Source organism: Bombina bombina, chromosome 9 (assembly GCF_027579735.1).
Source record: "Bombina bombina isolate aBomBom1 chromosome 9, aBomBom1.pri, whole genome shotgun sequence".
Classification (NCBI taxonomy): Eukaryota; Metazoa; Chordata; class Amphibia; order Anura; family Bombinatoridae; genus Bombina; species Bombina bombina.
The window spans coordinates 71,812,848-71,835,336 of record NC_069507.1 but is presented as its reverse complement, the minus strand read 5'-3'; the positions used below and the strand labels follow the sequence as shown (position 1 = coordinate 71,835,336).

General features: G+C 42.0%; 1 protein-coding gene across 1 annotated transcript in view; it reads left to right on the top strand.

The window, feature by feature from the left end:
- Window positions 1-22,489, top strand: part of PTEN (phosphatase and tensin homolog) — a 143,634-nt gene that overhangs the window by 34,729 nt on the left and 86,416 nt on the right. Inside the window, exon 2 of the mRNA XM_053692215.1 lies at window positions 20,091-20,175. Coding sequence (XP_053548190.1) covers window positions 20,091-20,175 — 85 coding nt within the window. The remainder of the gene's footprint in view (window positions 1-20,090; window positions 20,176-22,489) is intronic.

Below are 22,489 nucleotides of genomic sequence, written 5' to 3'. Positions count from 1 at the left end.
TTTAAATTGGAACATCTCCGCATTTTGCTTAAGGAGGTATTATCCACTCTGGATGATTGTGAAAATTTAGTCATCCCAGAGAAACTATGTAAAATGGACAAGTTCCTAGAGGTGCCGGGGCTCCCAGAAGCTTTTCCTATACCCAAACGGGTGGCGGACATTGTTAATAAAGAATGGGAAAGGCCCGGTATTCCTTTCGTCCCTCCCCCCATATTTAAAAAATTGTTTCCTATGGTCGACCCCAGAAAGGACTTATGGCAGTCAGTCCCCAAGGTCGAGGGAGCGGTTTCTACTTTAAACAAACGCACCACTATTCCAATAGAGGATAGTTGTGCTTTCAAAGATCCTATGGATAAAAAATTAGAAGGTTTGCTTAAAAAGATGTTTGTTCAGCAGGGCTACCTTCTACAACCCATTTCATGCATTGTCCCTGTCACTACTGCCGCATATTTCTGGTTTGATGAACTGCTTAAGGTGCTCGATAGTGACTCTCCTCCTTATGAGGAGATTATGGACAGAATCAATGCTCTCAAATTGGCTAATTCTTTCACTCTAGACGCCTCTTTGCAATTGGCTAAGTTAGCGGCTAAGAACTCTGGGTTTGCTATTGTGGCGCGCAGAGCGCTTTGGTTGAAATCTTGGTCGGCTGATGCGTCTTCCAAGAACAAGCTACTAAACATTCCTTTCAAGGGGAAAACGTTGTTTGGTCCTGACTTGAAAGAGATTATCTCTGATATCACTGGGGGTAAGGGCCACGCCCTTCCTCAGGATCGGCCTTTCAAGGCAAAAAATAGACCTAATTTTCGTCCCTTTCGTAAAAACGGACCAGCCCAAGGTGCTACGTCCTCTAAGCAAGAGGGTAATACTTCTCAGGCCAAGCCAGCTTGGAGACCAATGCAAGGCTGGAACAAGGGAAAGCAGGCCAAGAAACCTGCCACTGCTACCAAGACAGCATGAAATATTGGCCCCCGATCCGGGACCGGATCTGGTGGGGGGCAGACTCTCTCTCTTCGCTCAGGCTTGGGCAAGAGATGTTCTGGATCCTTGGGCGCTAGAAATAGTCTCCCAGGGTTATCTTCTGGAATTCAAGGGACTTCCCCCAAGGGGGAGGTTCCACAGGTCTCAGTTGTCTTCAGACCACATAAAAAGACAGGCGTTCTTACATTGTGTAGAAGACCTGTTAAAAATGGGAGTGATTCATCCTGTTCCATTAAGAGAACAAGGGATGGGGTTCTACTCCAATCTGTTCATAGTTCCCAAAAAAGAGGGAACGTTCAGACCAATCCTAGATCTCAAGATCTTAAACAAATTTCTCAAGGTCCCATCGTTCAAGATGGAAACCATTCGAACTATCCTTCCTTCCATCCAGGAAGGTCAATTCATGACCACGGTGGATTTAAAGGATGCGTATCTACATATTCCTATCCACAAGGAACATCATCGGTTCCTAAGGTTTGCATTCCTGGACAAACATTACCAGTTCGTGGCGCTTCCTTTCGGATTAGCCACTGCTCCAAGGATTTTCACAAAGGTACTAGGGTCCCTTCTAGCGGTGCTAAGACCAAGGGGCATTGCAGTAGTACCTTACCTGGACGACATTCTGATTCAAGCGTCGTCCCTTCCTCAAGCAAAGGCTCACACGGACATTGTACTGGCCTTTCTCAGATCTCACGGCTGGAAAGTGAACGTGGAAAAGAGTTCTCTATCCCCGTCAACAAGGGTTCCCTTCTTGGGAACAATTATAGACTCCTTAGAAATGAGGATCTTTCTAACAGAGGCCAGAAAAACAAAGCTTCTGGACTCTTGTCGGATACTTCATTCCGTTCCTCTTCCTTCCATAGCTCAGTGCATGGAAGCAATCGGTTTGATGGTGGCGGCGATGGACATAGTTCCTTTTGCGCGCATTCATCTAAGACCATTACAACTGTGCATGCTCAGTCAGTGGAATGGGGACTATACAGACTTGTCTCCGAAGATACAAGTAAATCAGAGGACCAGAGACTCACTCCGTTGGTGGCTGTCCCTGGACAATCTGTCTCAAGGGATGATGTTCCACAGACCAGAGTGGGTCATTGTCACGACCGACGCCAGTCTGATAGGCTGGGGCGCGGTCTGGGGATCCCTGAAAGCTCAGGGTCTTTGGTCTCGGGAAGAATCTCTTCTACCGATAAATATTCTGGAACTGAGAGCGATATTCAATGCTCTCCAGGCCTGGCCCCAGCTTGCGAGGACCAGGTTCATACGGTTTCAATCAGACAACATGACGACTGTTGCATACATCAACCATCAGGGGGGAACAAGAAGTTCCCTAGCGATGGAAGAAGTAACCAAAATTATTCTTTGGGCGGAGTCTCACTCCTGCCACCTGTCTGCTATCCACATCCCAGGAGTGGAAAATTGGGAAGCGGATTTTCTGAGTCGGCAGACATTGCATCCGGGGGAGTGGGAACTCCATCCGGAAATCTTTGCCTAAGTCACTCACCTGTGGGGCATTCCAGACATGGATCTGATGGCCTCTCGTCAGAACTTCAAAGTTCCTTGCTACGGGGCCAGATCCAGGGATCCCAAGGCGGCTCTAGTGGATGCACTAGTAGCACCTTGGACCTTCAAACTAGCTTATGTGTTCCCGCCATTTCCTCTCATCCCCAGGCTGATAGCCAGGATCAAGCAGGAGAGGGCGTCGGTGATCTTGATAGCTCCTGCGTGGCCACGCAGGACTTGGTATGCAGATCTGGTGAATATGTCATCGGCTCCACCTTGGAAGCTACCTTTGAGACGAGACCTTCTTGTTCAGGGTCCGTTCGAACATCCGAATCTGGTTTCACTCCAGCTGACTGCTTGGAGATTGAACGCTTGATTTTATCGAAGCGAGGATTCTCAGATTCTGTTATCGATACTCTTGTTCAGGCCAGAAAGCCTGTGACTAGAAAGATTTACCACAAAATTTGGAAAAAATATATCTGTTGGTGTGAATCTAAAGGATTCCCTTGGGACAAGGTTAAGGTTCCTAGGATTCTATCCTTCCTTCAAGAAGGATTGGACAAAGGATTATCTGCTAGTTCCCTGAAGGGACAGATTTCTGCCTTGTCGGTATTACTTCACAAAAAGCTGGCAGCTGTGCCAGATGTTCAAGCCTTTGTTCAGGCTCTGGTTAGAATCAAGCCTGTTTACAAACCTTTGACTCCTCCTTGGAGTCTCAATTTAGTTATTATCTTGGAAAGTTTTGTTTTTAGTTGCGATTTCTTCTGCTAGAAGAGTCTCAGAATTATCTGCTCTGCAGTGTTCTCCTCCTTATCTGGTGTTCCATGCAGATAAGGTGGTTTTACGTACTAAACCTGGTTTTCTTCCAAAAGTTGTTTCTAACAAAAACATTAACCAGGAGATTATCGTACCTTCTCTGTGTCCAAAACCAGTTTCAAAGAAGGAACGTTTGTTGCACAATTTGGATGTTGTTCGCGCTCTAAAATTCTATTTAGATGCTACAAAGGATTTTAGACAAACATCTTCCTTGTTTGTTGTTTATTCAGGTAAAAGGAGAGGTCAAAAAGCAACTTCTACCTCTCTCTCTCTTTGGATTAAAAGCATCATCAGATTGGCTTACGAGACTGCCGGACGGCAGCCTCCCGAAAGAATCACAGCTCATTCCACTAGGGCTGTGGCTTCCACATGGGCCTTCAAGAACGAGGCTTCTGTTGATCAGATATGTAGGGCAGCGACTTGGTCTTCACTGCACACTTTTACCAAATTTTACAAGTTTGATACTTTTGCTTCTTCTGAGGCTATTTTTGGGAGAAAGGTTTTGCAAGCCGTGGTGCCTTCCATTTAGGTGACCTGATTTGCTCCCTCCCTTCATCCGTGTCCTAAAGCTTTGGTATTGGTTCCCACAAGTAAGGATGACGCCGTGGACCGGACACACCTATGTTGGAGAAAACAGAATTTATGTTTACCTGATAAATTTCTTTCTCCAACGGTGTGTCCGGTCCACGGCCCGCCCTGGTTTTTTTAATCAGGTCTGATATTTTATTTTCTTTAACTACAGTCACCACGGTACCATATGGTTTCTCCTATGCAAATATTCCTCCTTAACGTCGGTCGAATGACTGGGGTAGGCGGAGCCTAGGAGGGATCATGTGACCAGCTTTGCTGGGCTCTTTGCCATTTCCTGTTGGGGAAGAGAATATCCCACAAGTAAGGATGACGCCGTGGACCGGACACACCGTTGGAGAAAGAAATTTATCAGGTAAACATAAATTCTGTTTTTAAAACGTTTTTTGTGCTTTGTTGACAAGTTTAAGCCTGTTTAACATGTCTGTACCATCAGATAAGCTATGTTCTATATGTATGAAAACCAAGGTTTCTCCCCATTTAAATTTATGTGATAATTGTGCCATAGTGTCCAAACAAAGTAGGGACAATGATGCCACAGATAATGATATTGCCCAAGATGATTCTTCAAATGAGGGGAGTAAGCATGATACTACATCATCCCCTTCTGTGTCTACACCAGTTTTGCCCACACAAGAGGCCCCTAGTACATCTAGTGCGCCAATACTTATTACCATGCAACAATTAACGGCTGTAATGGCTAATTCTATTGCAAACATTTTATCCAAAATGCCTACTTATCAGAGAAAGCGCGATTGCTCTGTTTTAAACACTGAAGAGCAAGAGGACGCTGATGATAACTGTTCTGACATACCCTCACACCAATCTGAAGGGGCCAGGAGGGAGGTTTTGTCTGAGGGAGAAATTTCAGATTCAGGAAAAATTTCTCAACAAGCTGAACCTGATGTTGTAACATTTAATTTTAAATTAGAACATCTCCACGCACTGCTTAAGGAGGTATTATCTACTCTGGATGATTGTGACAATTTGGTCATTCCAGAGAAATTATGTAAGATGGACAAGTTCCTAGAGGTTCCGGTGCCCCCCGACGCCTTTCCTATACCCAAGCGGGTGGCGGACATAGTAAATAAGGAGTGGGAAAGGCCCGGCATACCTTTTGTTCCTCCCCCTATATTTAAGAAATTATTTCCTATAGTCGACCCCAGAAAGGACTTATGGCAGACAGTCCCCAAGGTCGAGGGGGCGGTTTCTACTCTAAACAAACGCACTACTATTCCTATAGAAGATAGTTGTGCTTTCAAATATCCTATGGATAAAAAATTAGAGGGTTTGCTTAAAAAGATGTTTGTTCAGCAAGGTTACCTTCTACAACCAATTTCATGCATTGTTCCTGTCACTACGGCAGCGTGTTTCTGGTTCGAGGAACTAGAAAAGTCGCTCAATAAAGAATCTTCGTATGAGGAGGTTATGGACAGAGTTCAAGCACTTAAATTGGCCAACTCTTTTATTTTAGATGCCGCTTTGCAATTAGCTAGATTAGCGACGAAAAATTCAGGGTTTGCTATCGTGGCGCGCAGAGCGCTTTGGCTAAAGTCTTGGTCAGCGGATGTGTCTTCCAAGACAAAATTGCTTAACATCCCTTTCAAGGGTAAAACACTGTTTGGACCTGATTTGAAAGAGATTATTTCAGACATCACCGGGGGAAAGGGCCACGCCCTCCCTCAGGATAGGTCTTTTAAGGCTAAAAATAAGCCTAATTTTCGTCCCTTTCGCAGAAACGGACCAGCCTCTAATTCTACATCCTCTAAGCAAGAGGGTAATACTTCACAACCCAAACCAGCCTGGAGACCGATGCAAGGCTGGAACAAGGGTAAGCAGGCCAAGAAGCCTGCCACTGTTACCAAAACAGCATGAAGGGATGGCCCCCGATCCGGGACCGGATCTGGTGGGGGGCAGACTTTCTCTCTTTGCTCAGGCTTGGGCAAGAGATGTTCAGGATCCTTGGGCACTAGAAATAGTTTCTCAAGGTTATCTCCTGGAATTCAAGGAACTACCCCCAAGGGGAAGGTTCCACAGGTCTCACTTATCTTCAAACCAAATAAAAAGACAGGCATTCTTACATTGTGTAGAAGACCTGTCAAAGATTGGGAGTAATTCATCCAGTTCCAATAAGAGAACAAGGGATGGGGTTTTATTCCAACCTGTTCATAGTTCCCAAAAAAGAGGGAACATTCAGACCAATTTTAGATCTCAAGATCCTAAACAAATTTCTCAGGGTTCCATCGTTCAAAATGGAAACCATTCGAACGATCCTTCCCACCATCCAGGAAGGTCAATTTATGACCACGGTGGATTTAAAGGATGCGTACCTACATATTCCTATCCACAAGGAACATCATCAGTTCCTAAGGTTCGCTTTTCTGGACAAGCATTACCAGTTTGTGGCACTTCCATTCGGATTAGCCACTGCTCCGAGAATTTTCACAAAGGTACTAGGGTCCCTTCTAGCGGTTCTAAGACCAAGGGGCATTGCAGTAGTACCTTACTTGGACGACATCCTGATTCAAGCGTCGTCTCTGTCAAAAGCAAAGGCTCATACGGACATTGTCCTAGCCTTTCTCAGATCTCACGGATGGAAAGTGAACAAAGAAAAAAGTTCTCTGTCCCCGTCAACAAGAGTTCCCTTCTTGGGAACAATAATAGATTCCTTAGAAATGAGGATTTTTCTGACAGAGGTCAGAAAATCAAAAATTCGAAGCTCTTGTGAAGTACTTCATTCTGTTCTTCGTCCTTCCATAGCGCAGTGCATGGAAATAATAGGATTGATGGTTGCAGCAATGGACATAGTTCCTGTTGCACGAATTCATCTAAGACCATTACAACTGTGCATGCTGAAACAGTGGAATGGGGACTATACAGACTTGTCTCCAGTGATTCAAGTAGATCAGAAGACCAGAGATTCACTCCGTTGGTGGCTGATCCTGGACAATCTGTCACAGGGAATGAGCTTCCGCAGACCACAGTGGGTCATTGTCACGACCGACGCCAGTCTGGTGGGCTGGGGCGCGGTCTGGGAACCCCTGAAAGCTCAGGGTCTATGGTCTCGGGAAGAATCTCTTCTCCCGATAAACATTCTGGAACTGAGAGCGATATTCAATGCTCTCAAAGCTTGGCCTCAACTAGCAAAGGCCAAATTCATAAGGTTTCAATCAGACAACATGACGACTGTTGCATATATCAACCATCAGGGGGGAACAAGGAGTTCCCTGGCGATGGAAGAAGTGACCAAAATAATTCAATGGGCGGAGGATCACTCCTGCCACTTGTCTGCAATCCACATCCCAGGAGTGGAAAATTGGGAAGCGGATTTTCTGAGTCGTCAGACATTCCATCCGGGGGAGTGGGAACTCCATCCGGAAATCTTTGCCCAAATAACTAAATTATGGGGCATTCCAGACATGGATCTGATGGCGTCTCGTCAGAACTTCAAGGTTCCTTGCTATGGGTCCAGATCCAGGGATCCCAAGGCGACTCTAGTAGATGCACTAGTAGCACCTTGGACCTTCAACCTAGCTTATGTATTCCCACCGTTTCCTCTCATTCCCAGGCTGGTAGCCAGGATCAATCAGGAGAGGGCTTCGGTGATCTTGATAGCTCCTGCGTGGCCACGCAGGACTTGGTATGCAGACCTGGTGAATATGTCATCGGCTCCACCATGGAAGCTACCTTTGAGACAGGACCTTCTTGTTCAAGGTCCATTCGAACATCCGAATCTGGTTTCCCTCCAACTGACGGCTTGGAGATTGAACGCTTGATTTTATCAAAGCGTGGGTTTTCAGATTCTGTAATAGATACTCTGATTCAGGCTAGAAAGCCTGTAACTAGAAAGATTTACCATAAAATATGGAAAAAATATATCTGTTGGTGTGAATCTAAAGGATTCCCATGGAACAAGATAAAAATTCCTAAGATTCTATCCTTTCTACAAGAAGGTTTGGAGAAAGGATTATCTGCAAGTTCTCTGAAGGGACAGATCTCTGCTTTATCTGTTTTACTTCACAAAAGGCTGGCAGCTGTGCCAGATGTTCAAGCATTTGTTCAGGCTCTGGTTAGAATCAAGCCTGTTTACAGACCTTTGACTCCTCCCTGGAGTCTAAATCTAGTTCTTTCAGTTCTTCAAGGGGTTCCGTTTGAACCCTTACATTCCGTAGATATTAAGTTATTATCTTGGAAAGTTTTGTTTTTGGTTGCAATTTCTTGCCCTATCTGGTGTTCCATGCAGATAAGGTGGTTTTGCGTACTAAGCCTGGTTTTCTTCCGAAAGTTGTTTCCAACAAAAATATTAACCAGGAGATAGTTGTTCCTTCTTTGTGTCCGAATCCAGTTTCAAAGAAAGAACGTTTGTTACACAATTTGGACGTAGTCCGTGCTCTAAAATTCTATTTAGAGGCTACTAAAGATTTCAGACAAACATCTTCTTTGTTTGTTGTTTATTCTGGTAAAAGGAGAGGTCAAAAAGCGACTTCTACCTCTCTTTCCTTTTGGCTTAAAAGCATTATCCGATTGGCTTATGAGACTGCCGGACGGCAGCCTCCTGAAAGAATCACAGCTCACTCCACTAGGGCTGTGGCTTCCACATGGGCCTTCAAGAACGAGGCTTCTGTTGACCAGATATGTAAGGCAGCGACTTGGTCTTCTCTGCACACTTTTGCCAAATTTTACAAATTTGATACTTTTGCTTCTTCGGAGGCTATTTTTGGGAGAGAGGTTTTGCAAGCTGTGGTGCCTTCCGTTTAGGTAACCTGATTTGCTCCCTCCCTTCATCCGTGTCCTAAAGCTTTGGTATTGGTTCCCACAAGTAAGGATGACGCTGTGGACCGGACACACCTATGTTGGAGAAAACAGAATTTATGCTTACCTGATAAATTACTTTCTCCAACGGTGTGTCCGGTCCACGGCCCGCCCTGGTTTTTTTAATCAGGTCTGATGAATTATTTTCTCTAACTACAGTCACCACGGTATCATATGGTTTCTCCTATGCATATTTCCTCCTGTCCGTCGGTCGAATGACTGGGGTAGGCGGAGCCTAGGAGGGATCATGTGACCATTTCCTGTTGGGGAAGAGAATATCCCACAAGTAAGGATGACGCCGTGGACCGGACACACCGTTGGAGAAAGTAATTTATCAGGTAAGCATAAATTCTGTTTTTTAATTTATTTTAAAAATATAAATGAAAACCTGGATTTCATAGTACCGTAATTCTGTATTTTTTAATTCTTTATTTGGGGGATTTGAACTTTTTTTTTTTTCTTTGGGTTCATAAACTACTATTCCATGATTTGATTTAAATGGATCCCCCTATAATTCCTAAATATTATGGCATTGAAAGGGTATTAATCATTGTATCAGAAATTAATCACTGCTTTTTACTGATCTTCATATAAAATGTCAACATTTACTAAAAATAATTTGTATTCATTTGTTTTACGGCCCATAGATCCAACCTATGAAAAGCCTCATGAGTGTTGTATCCACTTTATAGTGGTTCCTTTTATATTTGACACAGTAAATGTGCTTCAAGCCACAATAAGCATCATGTAGGATAGTAATAGTTTTAAACTCCAAAGAATGCACTCCAGCCAGCCTGGCTTGTTTTTTTTAATTTAAATTACAGGAGAAGCAGACACATGATTGAAAGTACATTACTGCATAATTAAAGGGACAGTATACTCTCATTTTCATATTACTGCATGTAATAGACACTCCTATAAAGAATAAGATGCACAGACACTGATTTAAACTCCAGTATAAAACTTTTTAAAAACTTAAAAAGGCAGTTGTAAAGCCCACTGCAAGTGGGAAATAAGACATTCCCCCCTCCCCCTTTTTTTTTTTGCATATGAGAAGACCCTTTACACAAACAGGAGCAAGCTGGAGTTAGGTATCTGACGGTATTCTCATAAAACTTTGGGACTTGGTTAGGAGTCTGAAAATCAGAGCAATGTTATTTAAAAATAAGCAAAACTATACATTTAAAAAAAAACAACAAAAAAAACTTTATGGGCTATATAAATAGATTTACAAAACATGTATGCAAAGAAAAAATGAGTGTATAATGTCCCTTTTTAAACCTGTACGGAGAATTACATTTTGAGTTTAATGCTGCTGGTTGCCATTTATTTTTAGCAATGGATCAGCACTGTATAGGGGTTACATTAAAAGAAAGTATATGGAAGTGAGCACAATGGTATTTATATGACACATGAGCTAGCACTTTATGGCTGTAGTGCATGAGTTTTAAAAGCAAAAAAAATTGTTTTAAGGGGCAACCTACAGAGGCTTAGGAACAGGCAATCTTAGGTTCTAAAGTATTAATATAACTATGTTGGTTATGCGAACCTGGGGAATGGTCGGTAGTAAAAGGTGTCATCGATCCTTTTGTTTAAATAATAATTTTCCAAGATAACTGTCCCTTTGCATAAAGAGAATTCAGACTGAGTCAGAATGTTTACATGGCACTGCTCCATAGAGTGTTTACGATGTCTTTTTAATGTTAAAAACTTTTTTTTGTGGGAGAAGTGTAGGAAATTAAAGATACATTTTCAACAATGAGTGCCCGTTTTTTAAAAATACTTTTAAAAACAGGGGCACTTTCATTGATGAAAGTTTACATTGCACCGGATTTGTAAAAATACTTTTTACTTCTCCAAAACCGGATCGCCGATCCCAGCCTCATTTCCTCTGTACTGATGTCAGAAATGACAAAACCGGCTTTCTCCAATCATGGCTTCCCCTCCAGAGCGTCCATCTCGTGATGCCCGGCTGTGATTGGAGGAAGCCGGTTTCATCATTGCTGTGTTTGTACAGCAGGAAGAATGTGGCGGGATCGGCGATCCGGTTTTGGAGAATTAAAAGGTAAGTATTTCTACAAATCCGGTGCAATGTAAACTTAAAGTATTTTTAAAAACCGGGCACTCATTGCTGAAAATTGACATTAACTTTAAAGTGACACTAAACCATTGTTTGATGTATTCAGAGCAATAATTACGCCTGAGAATAATTTTACATGTATTTTTAAAAATTGTATTGTTTAAATATTGAAAAAATAAGGATAAAGTTTAATATTCATAAAGCAGTGGGCGCCACCATATTGTAACTATGGTTACCTTTTCTGCTGAGACCAATTAGGAATGATTATAAATGACTCACTAGAGTGTGCAACCAATGAGAGTGGAATATAGCTGCATCCGGACTTCCATGTTTAACCTGAATTGGAAAGCCTACAATATTCAGAATTGAATTACAGGAAAGAGAACAAAATAATGAAAGTATAATGCAAAAGTTGTTTTACTACATGTAATTAAACAATTTTATATTAATATATTCATGTGTTTATAGAAGAGTAAGCTATTACTCAATTCTCTAAACATACATTTTTCAAGAGCAGTGTTTTAAGCTTGTTTAAGCTCAGTCCGCTTTTGTGAAATGTTTTTTAGTATTTCATTAAAAAGTAGCGCAATTCATGCTCTGCTGTGAGGCTCACTGGCGAATAGGCTTCATTCACACGCAGTTCTGTTGCAGGAGAGACGCAGGCCACCATGAGTCTGGCAAGAATGTGTATTTTGAACACAAGAACAATGTTACAGAAATCTAAACTGTTATAGGTGAAACAAAGTGATGTTTTCAAATATTTCTATCTCTATATAGAACAAGTATTTGTTTATGGCTGTATTTGTTATAAAGTAATGCATTAGAATGGAGGTAGGTTTGATTTACTATAATGAGCTTCTCCCTGGGATGTGAATTGTTGCCCTATGAGCATAATTTGTGGATAGCAGTAGAAAGATGCTAAGTGTAAGTCTTTGGTGAGTTGCTTATACCAGGACCCAAAAAGTCTAGTACCCATGATATTAAGGAACCAGAAAATGTTGGGCGATGTATGCACACTTCTGGTGTAATAAATGACTGCTATAAATCCTTAAAGCATTGCGGTGGTTAGTCTGATAATGTGTTGCAGGCTGTAACTTCTGAGGGTAGCACAGAAGTACTTAGGTGCTAGATAAATAAGAGATCTGTGGAGTGCACAAGGCTCTCAAATTCTTTCTCCTGAAGCCCAGCAACTTGTGGCAGCAGCACGAGCCAAACCATTGTAGTTTCTACCTCGGCTGGAAGCATCTGCCATTCCTCCAGCTTGCTCCTGTGCAGCCCTGTATATTCAGGCTGCTTCTGCTATATTTCCAGAAGAATATTCCTCACATAGCTGCCAGAGGGGGACAAACATATGTGCCCCAGTGGCTTCTGCATCCATCACTGGCTGATCTAGGAAACTAAGTTCCTAGCACTCTGCAGACAAGCATGAGAGGTTATTTTATAGTGGTTATGTAAAATGCATAATAATTGTTGTGTCCACATTTCATGTTTTGTGTGTATGTATGTGTGTGTATATATATATATATATATATATATATATATATATATATATATATATATATATATATATATATATGTGTATATATATATATATATGTGTATATATATGTATATGTGTATGTGTGTGTGTGTATATATATATATATATATATATATATGTATATATGTGTGTGTGTGTATATATATATATATATATATATATATATATATATATATATATATATATATATATATATATATATATATATATATATATATATATATATATAAAAAAATCTGCAATATACTTTAATTTCTCCAACATTGGTGTGTCCGGTCCACGGCGTCATCCTTACTTGTGGGAATATCTCTTCCCCAACAGGAAATGGCAAAGAGTCCCAGCAAAAGCTGGCCATATAGTCCCTCCTAGGCTCCGCCCACCCCAGTCATTCTCTTTGCCGTTGCACAGGCAACATCTCCACGGAGATGGTTAAGAGTATGTGGTGTTTTAGTTGTAGTTTTTTATTCTACTATCAAGAGTTTGTTATTTTAAAATAGTGCTGGTATGTACTATTTACTCTGAAACAGAAAAAGATGAAGAATCTGTTTGTGAGAGGAAGATGATTTTAGCAGATAGTAACTAAAATCGGGTGCTGGTTCCACATAGGACTGTTGAGATGAAGTAACTTCAGTTGGGGGAAACAGTTAGCAGACTTTTTCTGCTTAAGGTATGACGCCATATTTCTAACAAGACTGTGTAATGCTGGAAGGCTGTCATTTTCATGGGGACCGGTAAGCCATTTTCTTAGTCTCAAACAGAATAAAGGGCTTAATATGGGCTATAGACACTTTTATGGGCAAAATCGATTGCTTTATTTGGGCATTTTATACATGTTTATGCTTGTAATTCACACTTATAAGCTAGGGGAACGTTTTTTAACGTCAGGCACTGTGTTAGACACCTTTCCAGTCAGGAAGGGCCTTCCCAGTTGTAGGCTGAGCCTCATTTTCGCGCCATTACTGCGCAGTTACTTTTTGAGAGCAGACATGCAGATGCATGTGTGAGGATCCCAAAGTAGTTGGAAAACTTCCTAGAAGGCTTCATTTGGTATCGTAGTCCCCTCTGGGTTTGGTAAAGTCGCAGCAAAGGCTGTAGCTGGGACTGTAGAGGGGTTAAAACTGTAACCGGCTCCGGTTTCTTTAATTTAAGGGTTAAAGCTTTGAAAATTGGCGTGCAATACCTTGAATGCTTTAAGACACTGTGGTGAAAATTTGGTAATTTTTTAACAATTCCTTCATACTTTTTCACATATTCAGTAATAAAGTGTGCACTGTTTAAAATTTAAAGTGACAGTAACGTTTTGTTTAAAACATTTTTTTTTGTACTTTATTGACAAGTTTAAGCCTATTTAACATGTCTGCACCTTCAGGTAAGCTATGTTCTATATGTATGAAAGCCAATGTGTCTCCCCCTTCAAAATTGTGTGATAATTGTGCCATAGCGTCCAAACAAAGTAAGGACAGTACTGCCACAGATAATGAAATTGCCCAAGATGATTCCTCAGATGAAGGGAGTAGACATGGTTCTGCATCATCTCCTTCTGTGTCTACACCAGTTTTGCCCACGCAGGAGGCCCCTAGTACTTCTAGCGCGCCAATGCTTATTACCATGCAACAATTGACGGCTGTAATGGATAACTCCATAGCAAATATTTTATCCAAAATGCCTGCATATCAGAGAAAGCGCGATTGCTCTGTTTTAAACACTGAAGAGCAGGAGGGCGCTGATGATAATTGCTCTGTCATACCCTCACACCATTCTGAAGGGGCCATGAGGGAGGTTTTGTCAGATGGGGAAATTTCAGATTCAGGTAGAATTTCTCAACAGGCTGAACCTGATGTTGTGACATTTAAATTAGAGCATCTCCGCGCACTGCTTAAGGAGGTGTTATCGACTCTGGATGATTGTGACAACTTGGTCATTCCAGAAAAATTATGCAAGATGGACAAGTTCCTAGAGGTTCCGGTGCACCCCGACGCTTTTCCTATACCCAAGCGGGTGGCGGACATAGTAAATAAGGAGGGGAAAAGCCCGGCATACCTTTTGTCCCCCCCCCCTATATTTAAGAAATGATTTCCTATGGTCGACCCCAGAAAGGACTTATGGCAGACAGTCCCTAAGGTCGAGGGGGCAGTTTCTACTCTAAACAAATGCACTACTATCCCTATCGAGGATAATTGTGCTTTCAAAGATCCTATGGATAAAAAATTGGAGGGTTTGCTTAAAAAGATTTTTGTACAGCAAGGTTACCTCCTGCAACCCATTTCGTGCATTGTTCCTGTCACTACAGCAGCGTGGTTCTGGTTCGAGGAACTGGAAAAGTCGCTCAGTAGAGAGACTCCGTATGAGGAGGTTATGGACAGAGTTCACGCACTCAAGTTGGCTAATTCTTTTATTTTAGATGCCGCTTTGCAATTAGCTAGATTAGCGGCGAAAAATTCAGGGTTTGCAATTGTGGCGCGCAGAGCGCTTTGGCTAAAATCTTGGTCAGCGGATGTATCTTCCAAGACAAAATTACTTAATATCCCCTTCAAGGGTAAAACTCTCTTTGGGCCAGAATTGAAAGAGTTTATTTCTGACATCACTGGGGGAAAGGGCCACGCCCTTCCACAAGATAGACCTTTCAAAGCCAAGAATAAGTCTAATTTTCGTTCCTTTCGCAATTTCAGGAACGGACCGACCTCTAACTCTGCATCCTCTAAACAAGAGAGTAACGCTTCACAAACCAAACCAGCCTGGAAACCGATGCAAGGCTAGAACAAGGGTAAGCAGGCCAAGAAGCCTGCTGCTGCTAACAAAACAGCATGAAGGAGTAGCCCCCGATCCGGGACCGGATCTAGTAGGGGGCAGACTCTCTCTCTTTGCTCAGGCTTGGGCAAGAGATGTTCAGGATCCCTGGACGCTAGAAATAGTTTCTCAGGGTTATCTCCTGGAATTCAAGAAACTACCCCCAAGGGGAAGGTTCCACATATCTCACTTATCCTCAAACCAAATAAAGAGACAGGCATTCTTACATTGTGTAGAAGACCTGTTAAAAATGGGAGTGATACACCCAGTTCCAATGGCGGAACAGGGAATGGGATTTTACTCAAATCTGTTCATAGTTCCCAAAAAAGAGGGAACCTTCAGACCAATTCTGGATTTAAAGATCCTAAACAAATTTCTCAGAGTACCATCGTTCAAAATGGAAACCATTCGAACGATTCTACCTACAATCCAGGAAGGTCAATTTATGACTACCGTGGATCTAAAGGATGCATATCTACATATCCCTATCCACAAGGAACAGTTCCTAAGGTTCGCCTTTCTGGACAAACATTACCAGTTTGTGGCCCTCCCATTCGGGTTAGCCACTGCTCCAAGGATTTTCACAAAGGTACTCGGGTCCCTTCTAGCGGTTCTAAGACCGAGGGGCATTGCAGTAGTACCATACTTGGACGACATTCTAATACAAGCGTCGTCTCTTTCAAAGGCAAAGGCTCATACAGACATCGTTCTGGCCTTTCTCAGATCTCACGGATGGAAGGTGAACATAGAAAAAAGTTCCCTGTCTCCGTCGACAGGAGTTCCTTTCTTGGGAACAATAATAGATTCTTTAGAAATGAGGATTTTCCTGACAGAAGTCAGAAAGTCAAAACTTCTAAACACTTGTCAAGTTCTTCATTCTATTCCTCGTCCTTCCGTAGCTCAGTGCATGGAAGTAGTAGGGTTGATGGTTGCAGCAATGGACATAGTTCCTTTTGCGCGAATTCATCTAAGACCATTACAACTGTGCATGCTGAAACAGTGGAATGGGGACTATACAGACTTGTCTCCAGTGATTCAAGTAGATCAGAAGACCAGAGATTCACTCCGTTGGTGGCTAACCCTGGACCACCTATCCCAGGGAATGAGCTTCCGCAGACCAGAGTGGGTCATCGTCACGACCGACGCCAGTCTAGTGGGCTGGGGCACGGTCTGGGAATCCCTGAAAGCTCAGGGACTATGGTCTCGGGAAGAGTCTCTTCTCCCTATAAACATTCTGGAACTGAGAGCGATATTCAATGCTCTCAGGGCTTGGCCTCAGCTAGCAAAGGCCAGATTCATAAGATTCCAATCAGACAACATGACGACTGTTGCTTATGTCAATCATCAGGGGGGAACAAGGAGTTCTCTGGCGATGAAAGTGACCAAAATAATACAATGGGCGGAGGATCACTCCTGCCACCTATCTGCGATCCACATCCCAGGTGTGGAAAACTGGGAAGCGGATTACCTGAGTCGTCAGACTTTCCATCCGGGGGAGTGGGAACTCCACCCGGAGATCTTTGCCCAGTTGACTCAATTATGGGGCATTCCAGACATGGATCTGATGGCGTCTCGTCAGAACTTCAAGGTTCCTTGCTACGGGTCCAGATCCAGGGATCCCAAGGCGACTCTAGTGGATGCATTAGTAGCGCCTTGGACCTTCAACCTAGCCTATGTGTTTCCACCGTTTCCTCTCATTCCCAGGCTGGTAGCCAGGATCAAGCAGGAGAGGGCTCCGGTGATTTTGATAGCCCCTGCGTGGCCACGCAGGACTTGGTATGCAGACCTGGTGAATATTTCATCGGTTCCACCATGGAAGCTACCTCTGAGACAGGATCTTCTTGTTCAGGGTCCATTCGAACATCCAAATCTGGTCTCCCTCCAGCTGACGGCTTGGAAATTGAACGCTTGATTCTATCAAAGCGTGGGTTTTCAGATTCTGTGATAGATACTCTAGTTCAAGCCAGAAAACCGGTAACTAGAAAAATTTACCATAAAATATGGAAAAGATATATCTGCTGGTGTGAGTCCAAGGGATTCTTATGTAATAAGGTCAAAATTCCTAAGATCCTTTCCTTTCTACAAGAAGGTTTGGATAAAGGATTATCAGCAAGTTCTCTAAAGGGACAGATTTCTGCTTTATCTGTCTTATTACACAAACGACTGGCAGCTGTGCCAGATGTTCAAGCATTTGTTCAGGCTCTGGTTAGGATCAAGCCTGTTTACAGACCTTTGACTCCTCCCTGGAGTTTAAATCTAGTTCTTTCAGTTCTTCAAGGGGTTCCGTTTGAACCTCTACATTCCATAGATATTAAGTTGTTATCTTGGAAAGTTTTGTTTTTGGTTGCTATTTCTTCTGCTAGAAGAGTTTCTGAGTTATCTGCTTTGCAGTGTTCTCCACCCTATCTGGTGTTCCATGCAGATAAGGTGGTTTTGCGTACTAAGCCTGGTTTTCTTCCAAAGGTTGATTCTAACAAAAATATTAACCAGGAGATAGTTGTACCTTCTTTGTGTCCGAATCCAGTTTCAAAGAAGGAACGTTTGTTGCACAATTTGGACGTAGTCTGTGCTCTAAAATTCTATTTAGAAGCTACAAAGGATTTCAGACAAACATCTTCTCTGTTTGTCGTCTATTCTGGTAAGAGGAGAGGTCAAAAAGAGACTTCTACCTCTTTCCTTTTGGCTTAAAAGCATCATCCGATTGGCTTACGAGACTGCCGGACGGCAGCCCCCTGAAAGAATCACAGCTCACTCTACTAGGGCTGTGGCTTCCACATGGGCCTTCAAGAACGAGGCTTCTGTTGATCAGATATGTAAGGCAGCGACTTGGTCTTCACTGCACACTTTTGCCAAATTTGACAAATTTGACACTTTTGCTTCCTCGGAGGCTATTTTTGGGAGAAAGGTTTTGCAAGCCGTGGTGTCTTCCGTTTAGGTAACCTGATTTGCTCCCTCCCTTCATCCGTGTCCTAAAGCTTTGGTATTGGTTCCCACAAGTAAGGATGACGCCGTGGACCGGACACACCAATGTTGGAGAAAACAGAATTTATGCTTACCTGATAAATTACTTTCTCCAACGGTGTGTCCGGTCCACGGCCCGCCCGGGTTTTTTAATCAGGTTTGATGAATTATTTTCTCTAACTACAGTCACCACGGCACCCTATAGTTTCTCCTGTTTTTTCCTCCTCTCAGTCGGTCGAATGACTGGGGTGGGCGGAGCCTAGGAGGGACTATATGGCCAGCTTTTGCTGGGACTCTTTGCCATTTCCTGTTGGGGAAGAGATATTCCCACAAGTAAGGATGACGCCGTGGACCGGACACACCGTTGGAGAAAGTAATTTATCAGGTAAGCATAAATTCTGTTTTTTTTTTTTGTCCCCATTTCATGAAATTGTAAACGTTTCAAATTCTGTTAGAAATGGAAGTGCAGAATACTGTTATATTCCACACAGCCATTGGCTGCTCACTCTACCGACCTATTTATCCCAAATTGGCCACAGCAAAGAAAGTAACCTAAGTTACAACATGGCCACTCAAATTGTTTTTAACATTAAAAATGTAAACTTATTTTGTCCATATTTATACAACTAATGAAACTTGAAAAAAATACATCCTACATGTTATTTTCAGACATCTTTTCTTTGACTGCATCATTCCATCTAGCATTTTAGTGTTTAATGTCCCTTTAAACTTTGAATGCTGTCATTTATCTCCATAATAATATAATGTGCTTATTTACAAACAGGAGAATATTGGAATAAATACAGTTGGAATAGTATATTTATTTTTAACTCTTCCTGTCCACTACTGAGGTAAAGCCATGTGCTATTGGAAAAGTGTTTTGTCACCACTCTTTGCCTCATCTGATTTCTTTTGATGACATCAGGATCTGGGCTGCATCTAGGCACTATGCTAAATAGCATTGACAGTCTGTTGAATCCAACTAATGAGCCTTTTGTGATTGGACGCCATATGCAGTCCAGATTGTTATGTAATCAGTGGGTGGAGTTGCAGCCATTTCAAAGTGGCCAGAAACGACATTGATTTTAAAATAATGAATATGGTTAAATTTACTCCTTAATGAACGTGATATGGATCCTCTTAAAACGGCCTTTTACCCTTCCTGTACATGCTACAACATTTCTGGCTAATTGTGGGATCGTTTCCATTCTAATAGACTACCTGAATGAAGAAAAGCCTTTGGTATCTAAGTAAATAGACACCCCTTAATGCAGGGGTCGACAAATTTGTGTAAAATTTAGGAGCCAGACAGTTGTATTTGTAAATAGATAAATGGAGAATAACCCAAAAAGTTAGGAACAAGCGGTAAAATTCTAGGAGCCAGTGGCTCACTGGTTACTGTATTTTTTAGCCCTGCCATAATGGGTTTCCAATGACTTGTTAAACTAGTTGCAGAGTATTGCATGTATGACAAAATGCTCCTTTAGTTTTATTTTGTATATTATATTGATGTTTTTGCTAATTGAAACCATTTTAAATAGGCTGAGCTTGAGGAAGAGCAGACCTACTTGTCATATATTTATCTTTATACATAAGAGCATCCTTATCTCTGTGTATAAACAAATGCCAATAATTAGAGACACCAATTGATCAAGAACATTTAGTACCTATCTCTCCCATCTCCATTCAGAATTACAGCTTCTGCCTCTTGTTTACAGCACTATTCATATTTTCATTATAGGTTTCAACAGGCAACAGCAGTTATTTCTAATGACAAAAGTAAAGGAGCTATTTGAAAACCATTTAATGCACTAGCAGTTAAAGGGATAATTGGAAACACATTTAAAAGGGAGAAACTTTTACATTACCATGCCCTTTAAATTTGTTTTTTGTTGTTGTTTGTTTTAATACAATTTAAGATGCCTATGAACTTCTCTTTTATGAGCAGGAAAGAAGTTTATCTTTTGTCTTTCTCATAGTAAATTGTAATGTTCTTTCAAAGCTTTCCTTGACCTAACCTCTCAGATATTTATCCAAACATAATTGCTATGGGTTTCCCTGCAGAAAGACTTGAAGGTGTATACAGAAACAATATAGATGATGTAGTAAGGTAAGTACCTTTTTACTTTCCCCTCCCCCTTGACAGTTGTATATAATATATTTCCTGTTGATTTATAATGGTTAATTGATTGTATTTTCTTATGGTTCAACAGACCTCAGGTAGCCAATGGGATCGGTGCATGTTTCGGCATGCTATTTGATAAATCTTAACTTGCATCCACTTATACATGGTCTTAAAAGGGACATGAAACAAAAAAAAATATCCTTCCATAAGGCAGGGAGAGTCCACAACTTCATTCCTTACTGTTGGGAAATACAACACCTGGCCACTAGGAGGAGGCAAAGACACCCCAGCCAAAGGTTTAAATATCGCTCCCTCTATCCCCCAGTCATTCTTTGCCTTTCGTCACTATAGGAGGTGGCAGAGAAGTGTCAGAAGATTTGGATAGTCCTGTAATGGATATGTTTCCTTTAAGAAATGACTGGAGTTTTAAATAATCATGTCAACCTCTCAGTGAGAGTATTAATGAAAGTTAGTCTGGAGATGCAGAGAGAGTTTTTCTGTGAACCCATCTAGACTGTTGCCTAATAGCTCCTGAGCAATCAGTGTTGACGAGTTTCTCTGCTTGCTGTTACACACTCAAATCCATGTCAGAAGTGTCGCTGCAAGACTGTCACACTTGAGCGGCTGTCCCTGTTCCACAGCATGGATCCTGGAGGGTAAGACCGTTTTTATATATACACTTTTTCTATACAGGGTCACAGTTTGGCTCCTTTTTATTACTCGATAGGATCAAGGGTTAATATCTCCTTCATGGAGATTATTTGAACAGCTAGGGGTTATTTCTAACTGCTTTTATGTGCAAGTTTTTTGGTCTCATAGACTGTGTGCTTTTGGCTTGGAACAAACCGGTTTCACTTTTGTTTTTGAGTGTTGAGCAGCCCATATTAACTTAGCACCTTTTTCATAGCAGTGGAAGTCCTGTCCTATGCTCCGTGTGACTGGGAGCGGTTTTTGTTGTTTTTAATTTCTTACGATCCTGCTGTGGACATCACTCCAAAGGAGAGCGTTTTCACTGTTAGCTGTCTAATTATTCCTGATCCCTGACTCTCAATTAGATTTGAGGGGCTCCATCCCTAAAGTGGATGGCGCTATTTCTAGGCTGGCTAAGCGTACTACTACCCCTCTGGAGGATAATTCTTCTTTTACAGAGCCTATGGATAAGAAAATGAAAACCTTTCTGATGAAGATGTTTCAACATACAGGGTTTTAATTTCAACCGGCGGCAGCTGTAGCCGCGGTTGCTGGAGCAGCTACCTACTGGTGCGACACTCTGTCGGAGCTCTTTGAGGTGGAGACTCCCCTCGAGGATTTTCAGGAGAGAATTAAAGGACCAGTCAACACTGTAGCTCTGCATAATCAACAAATGCATGATAAGAAGACAATGCAATAGCACTTAGTCTGAACTTTAAATTAGTAGATTTTTGTTAAATAAATTGAAAAGTTATGTCTATTTCCACTCCCCCTGTATCACGTGTCAGCCATCAGCCAATCACAAATGCATATATGTATATGCAGTGAATTCTTACACATGCTCAGTAGGAGTTGGTGACTCAAAAAGTGTAAATATAAAAAGACTGTGCACATTTTGTTAATGGAAGTAAATTGGAAAGTTGTTTAAAATTGCATGCTGTATCTGAATCACAAAGTTTAATTTTGACTTGAGTGTCCCTTTAAGTCTCTGATAATTGCTAACTCCTTCATCTGTGACGCAAATATGCAGATTATTCGCCTAAATGCAAAGGCTTCTGGCTTTGCGGTCCTAGCCCGCTGGGCTCTCTGGTTGAAGTATTGGTCTGCGGATACAACTTCTAAATCCAGACTCCTTTCTCTTCTTTCCAAGGGGAAGATTTTAGTCGGTCCAGGGCTGGACTCCATTACGGTTACCGAAAGGGAAAGGTGCCTTCCTTCCGCAGGATAAGAAAAATAGGCCTAACGGAAGGCAATTGTCTTGTTTTCGTTCTGACAAATCACAACAGCAATCCTCATCCAAGTCCGAGCAGCCCAAGAGTACTTGAAAGCCAGTTCAGTCCTGGAATAAGCCCAAACAGACTAAGAAGCCCGCCGTGAACAAATCGGCATGAAGGGGCGGCCCCCGATCCAGGATCGGATTGAAAAGGCGGAAGACTCTCTTTTTTTTTTTTTTTTTCTCCAGACACTTGATTTCTTTATGTACTGGATCCTTGGGTCCTGGAGCTTGTATCTCAAGGATACAGGATAGGATTCAAGTCTCATTTGTCTAGGGGCAGATTCCTACTCTCCAGTCTGTCTACAAGACCAGAAAAGAGGGCCGCTTTAGGTT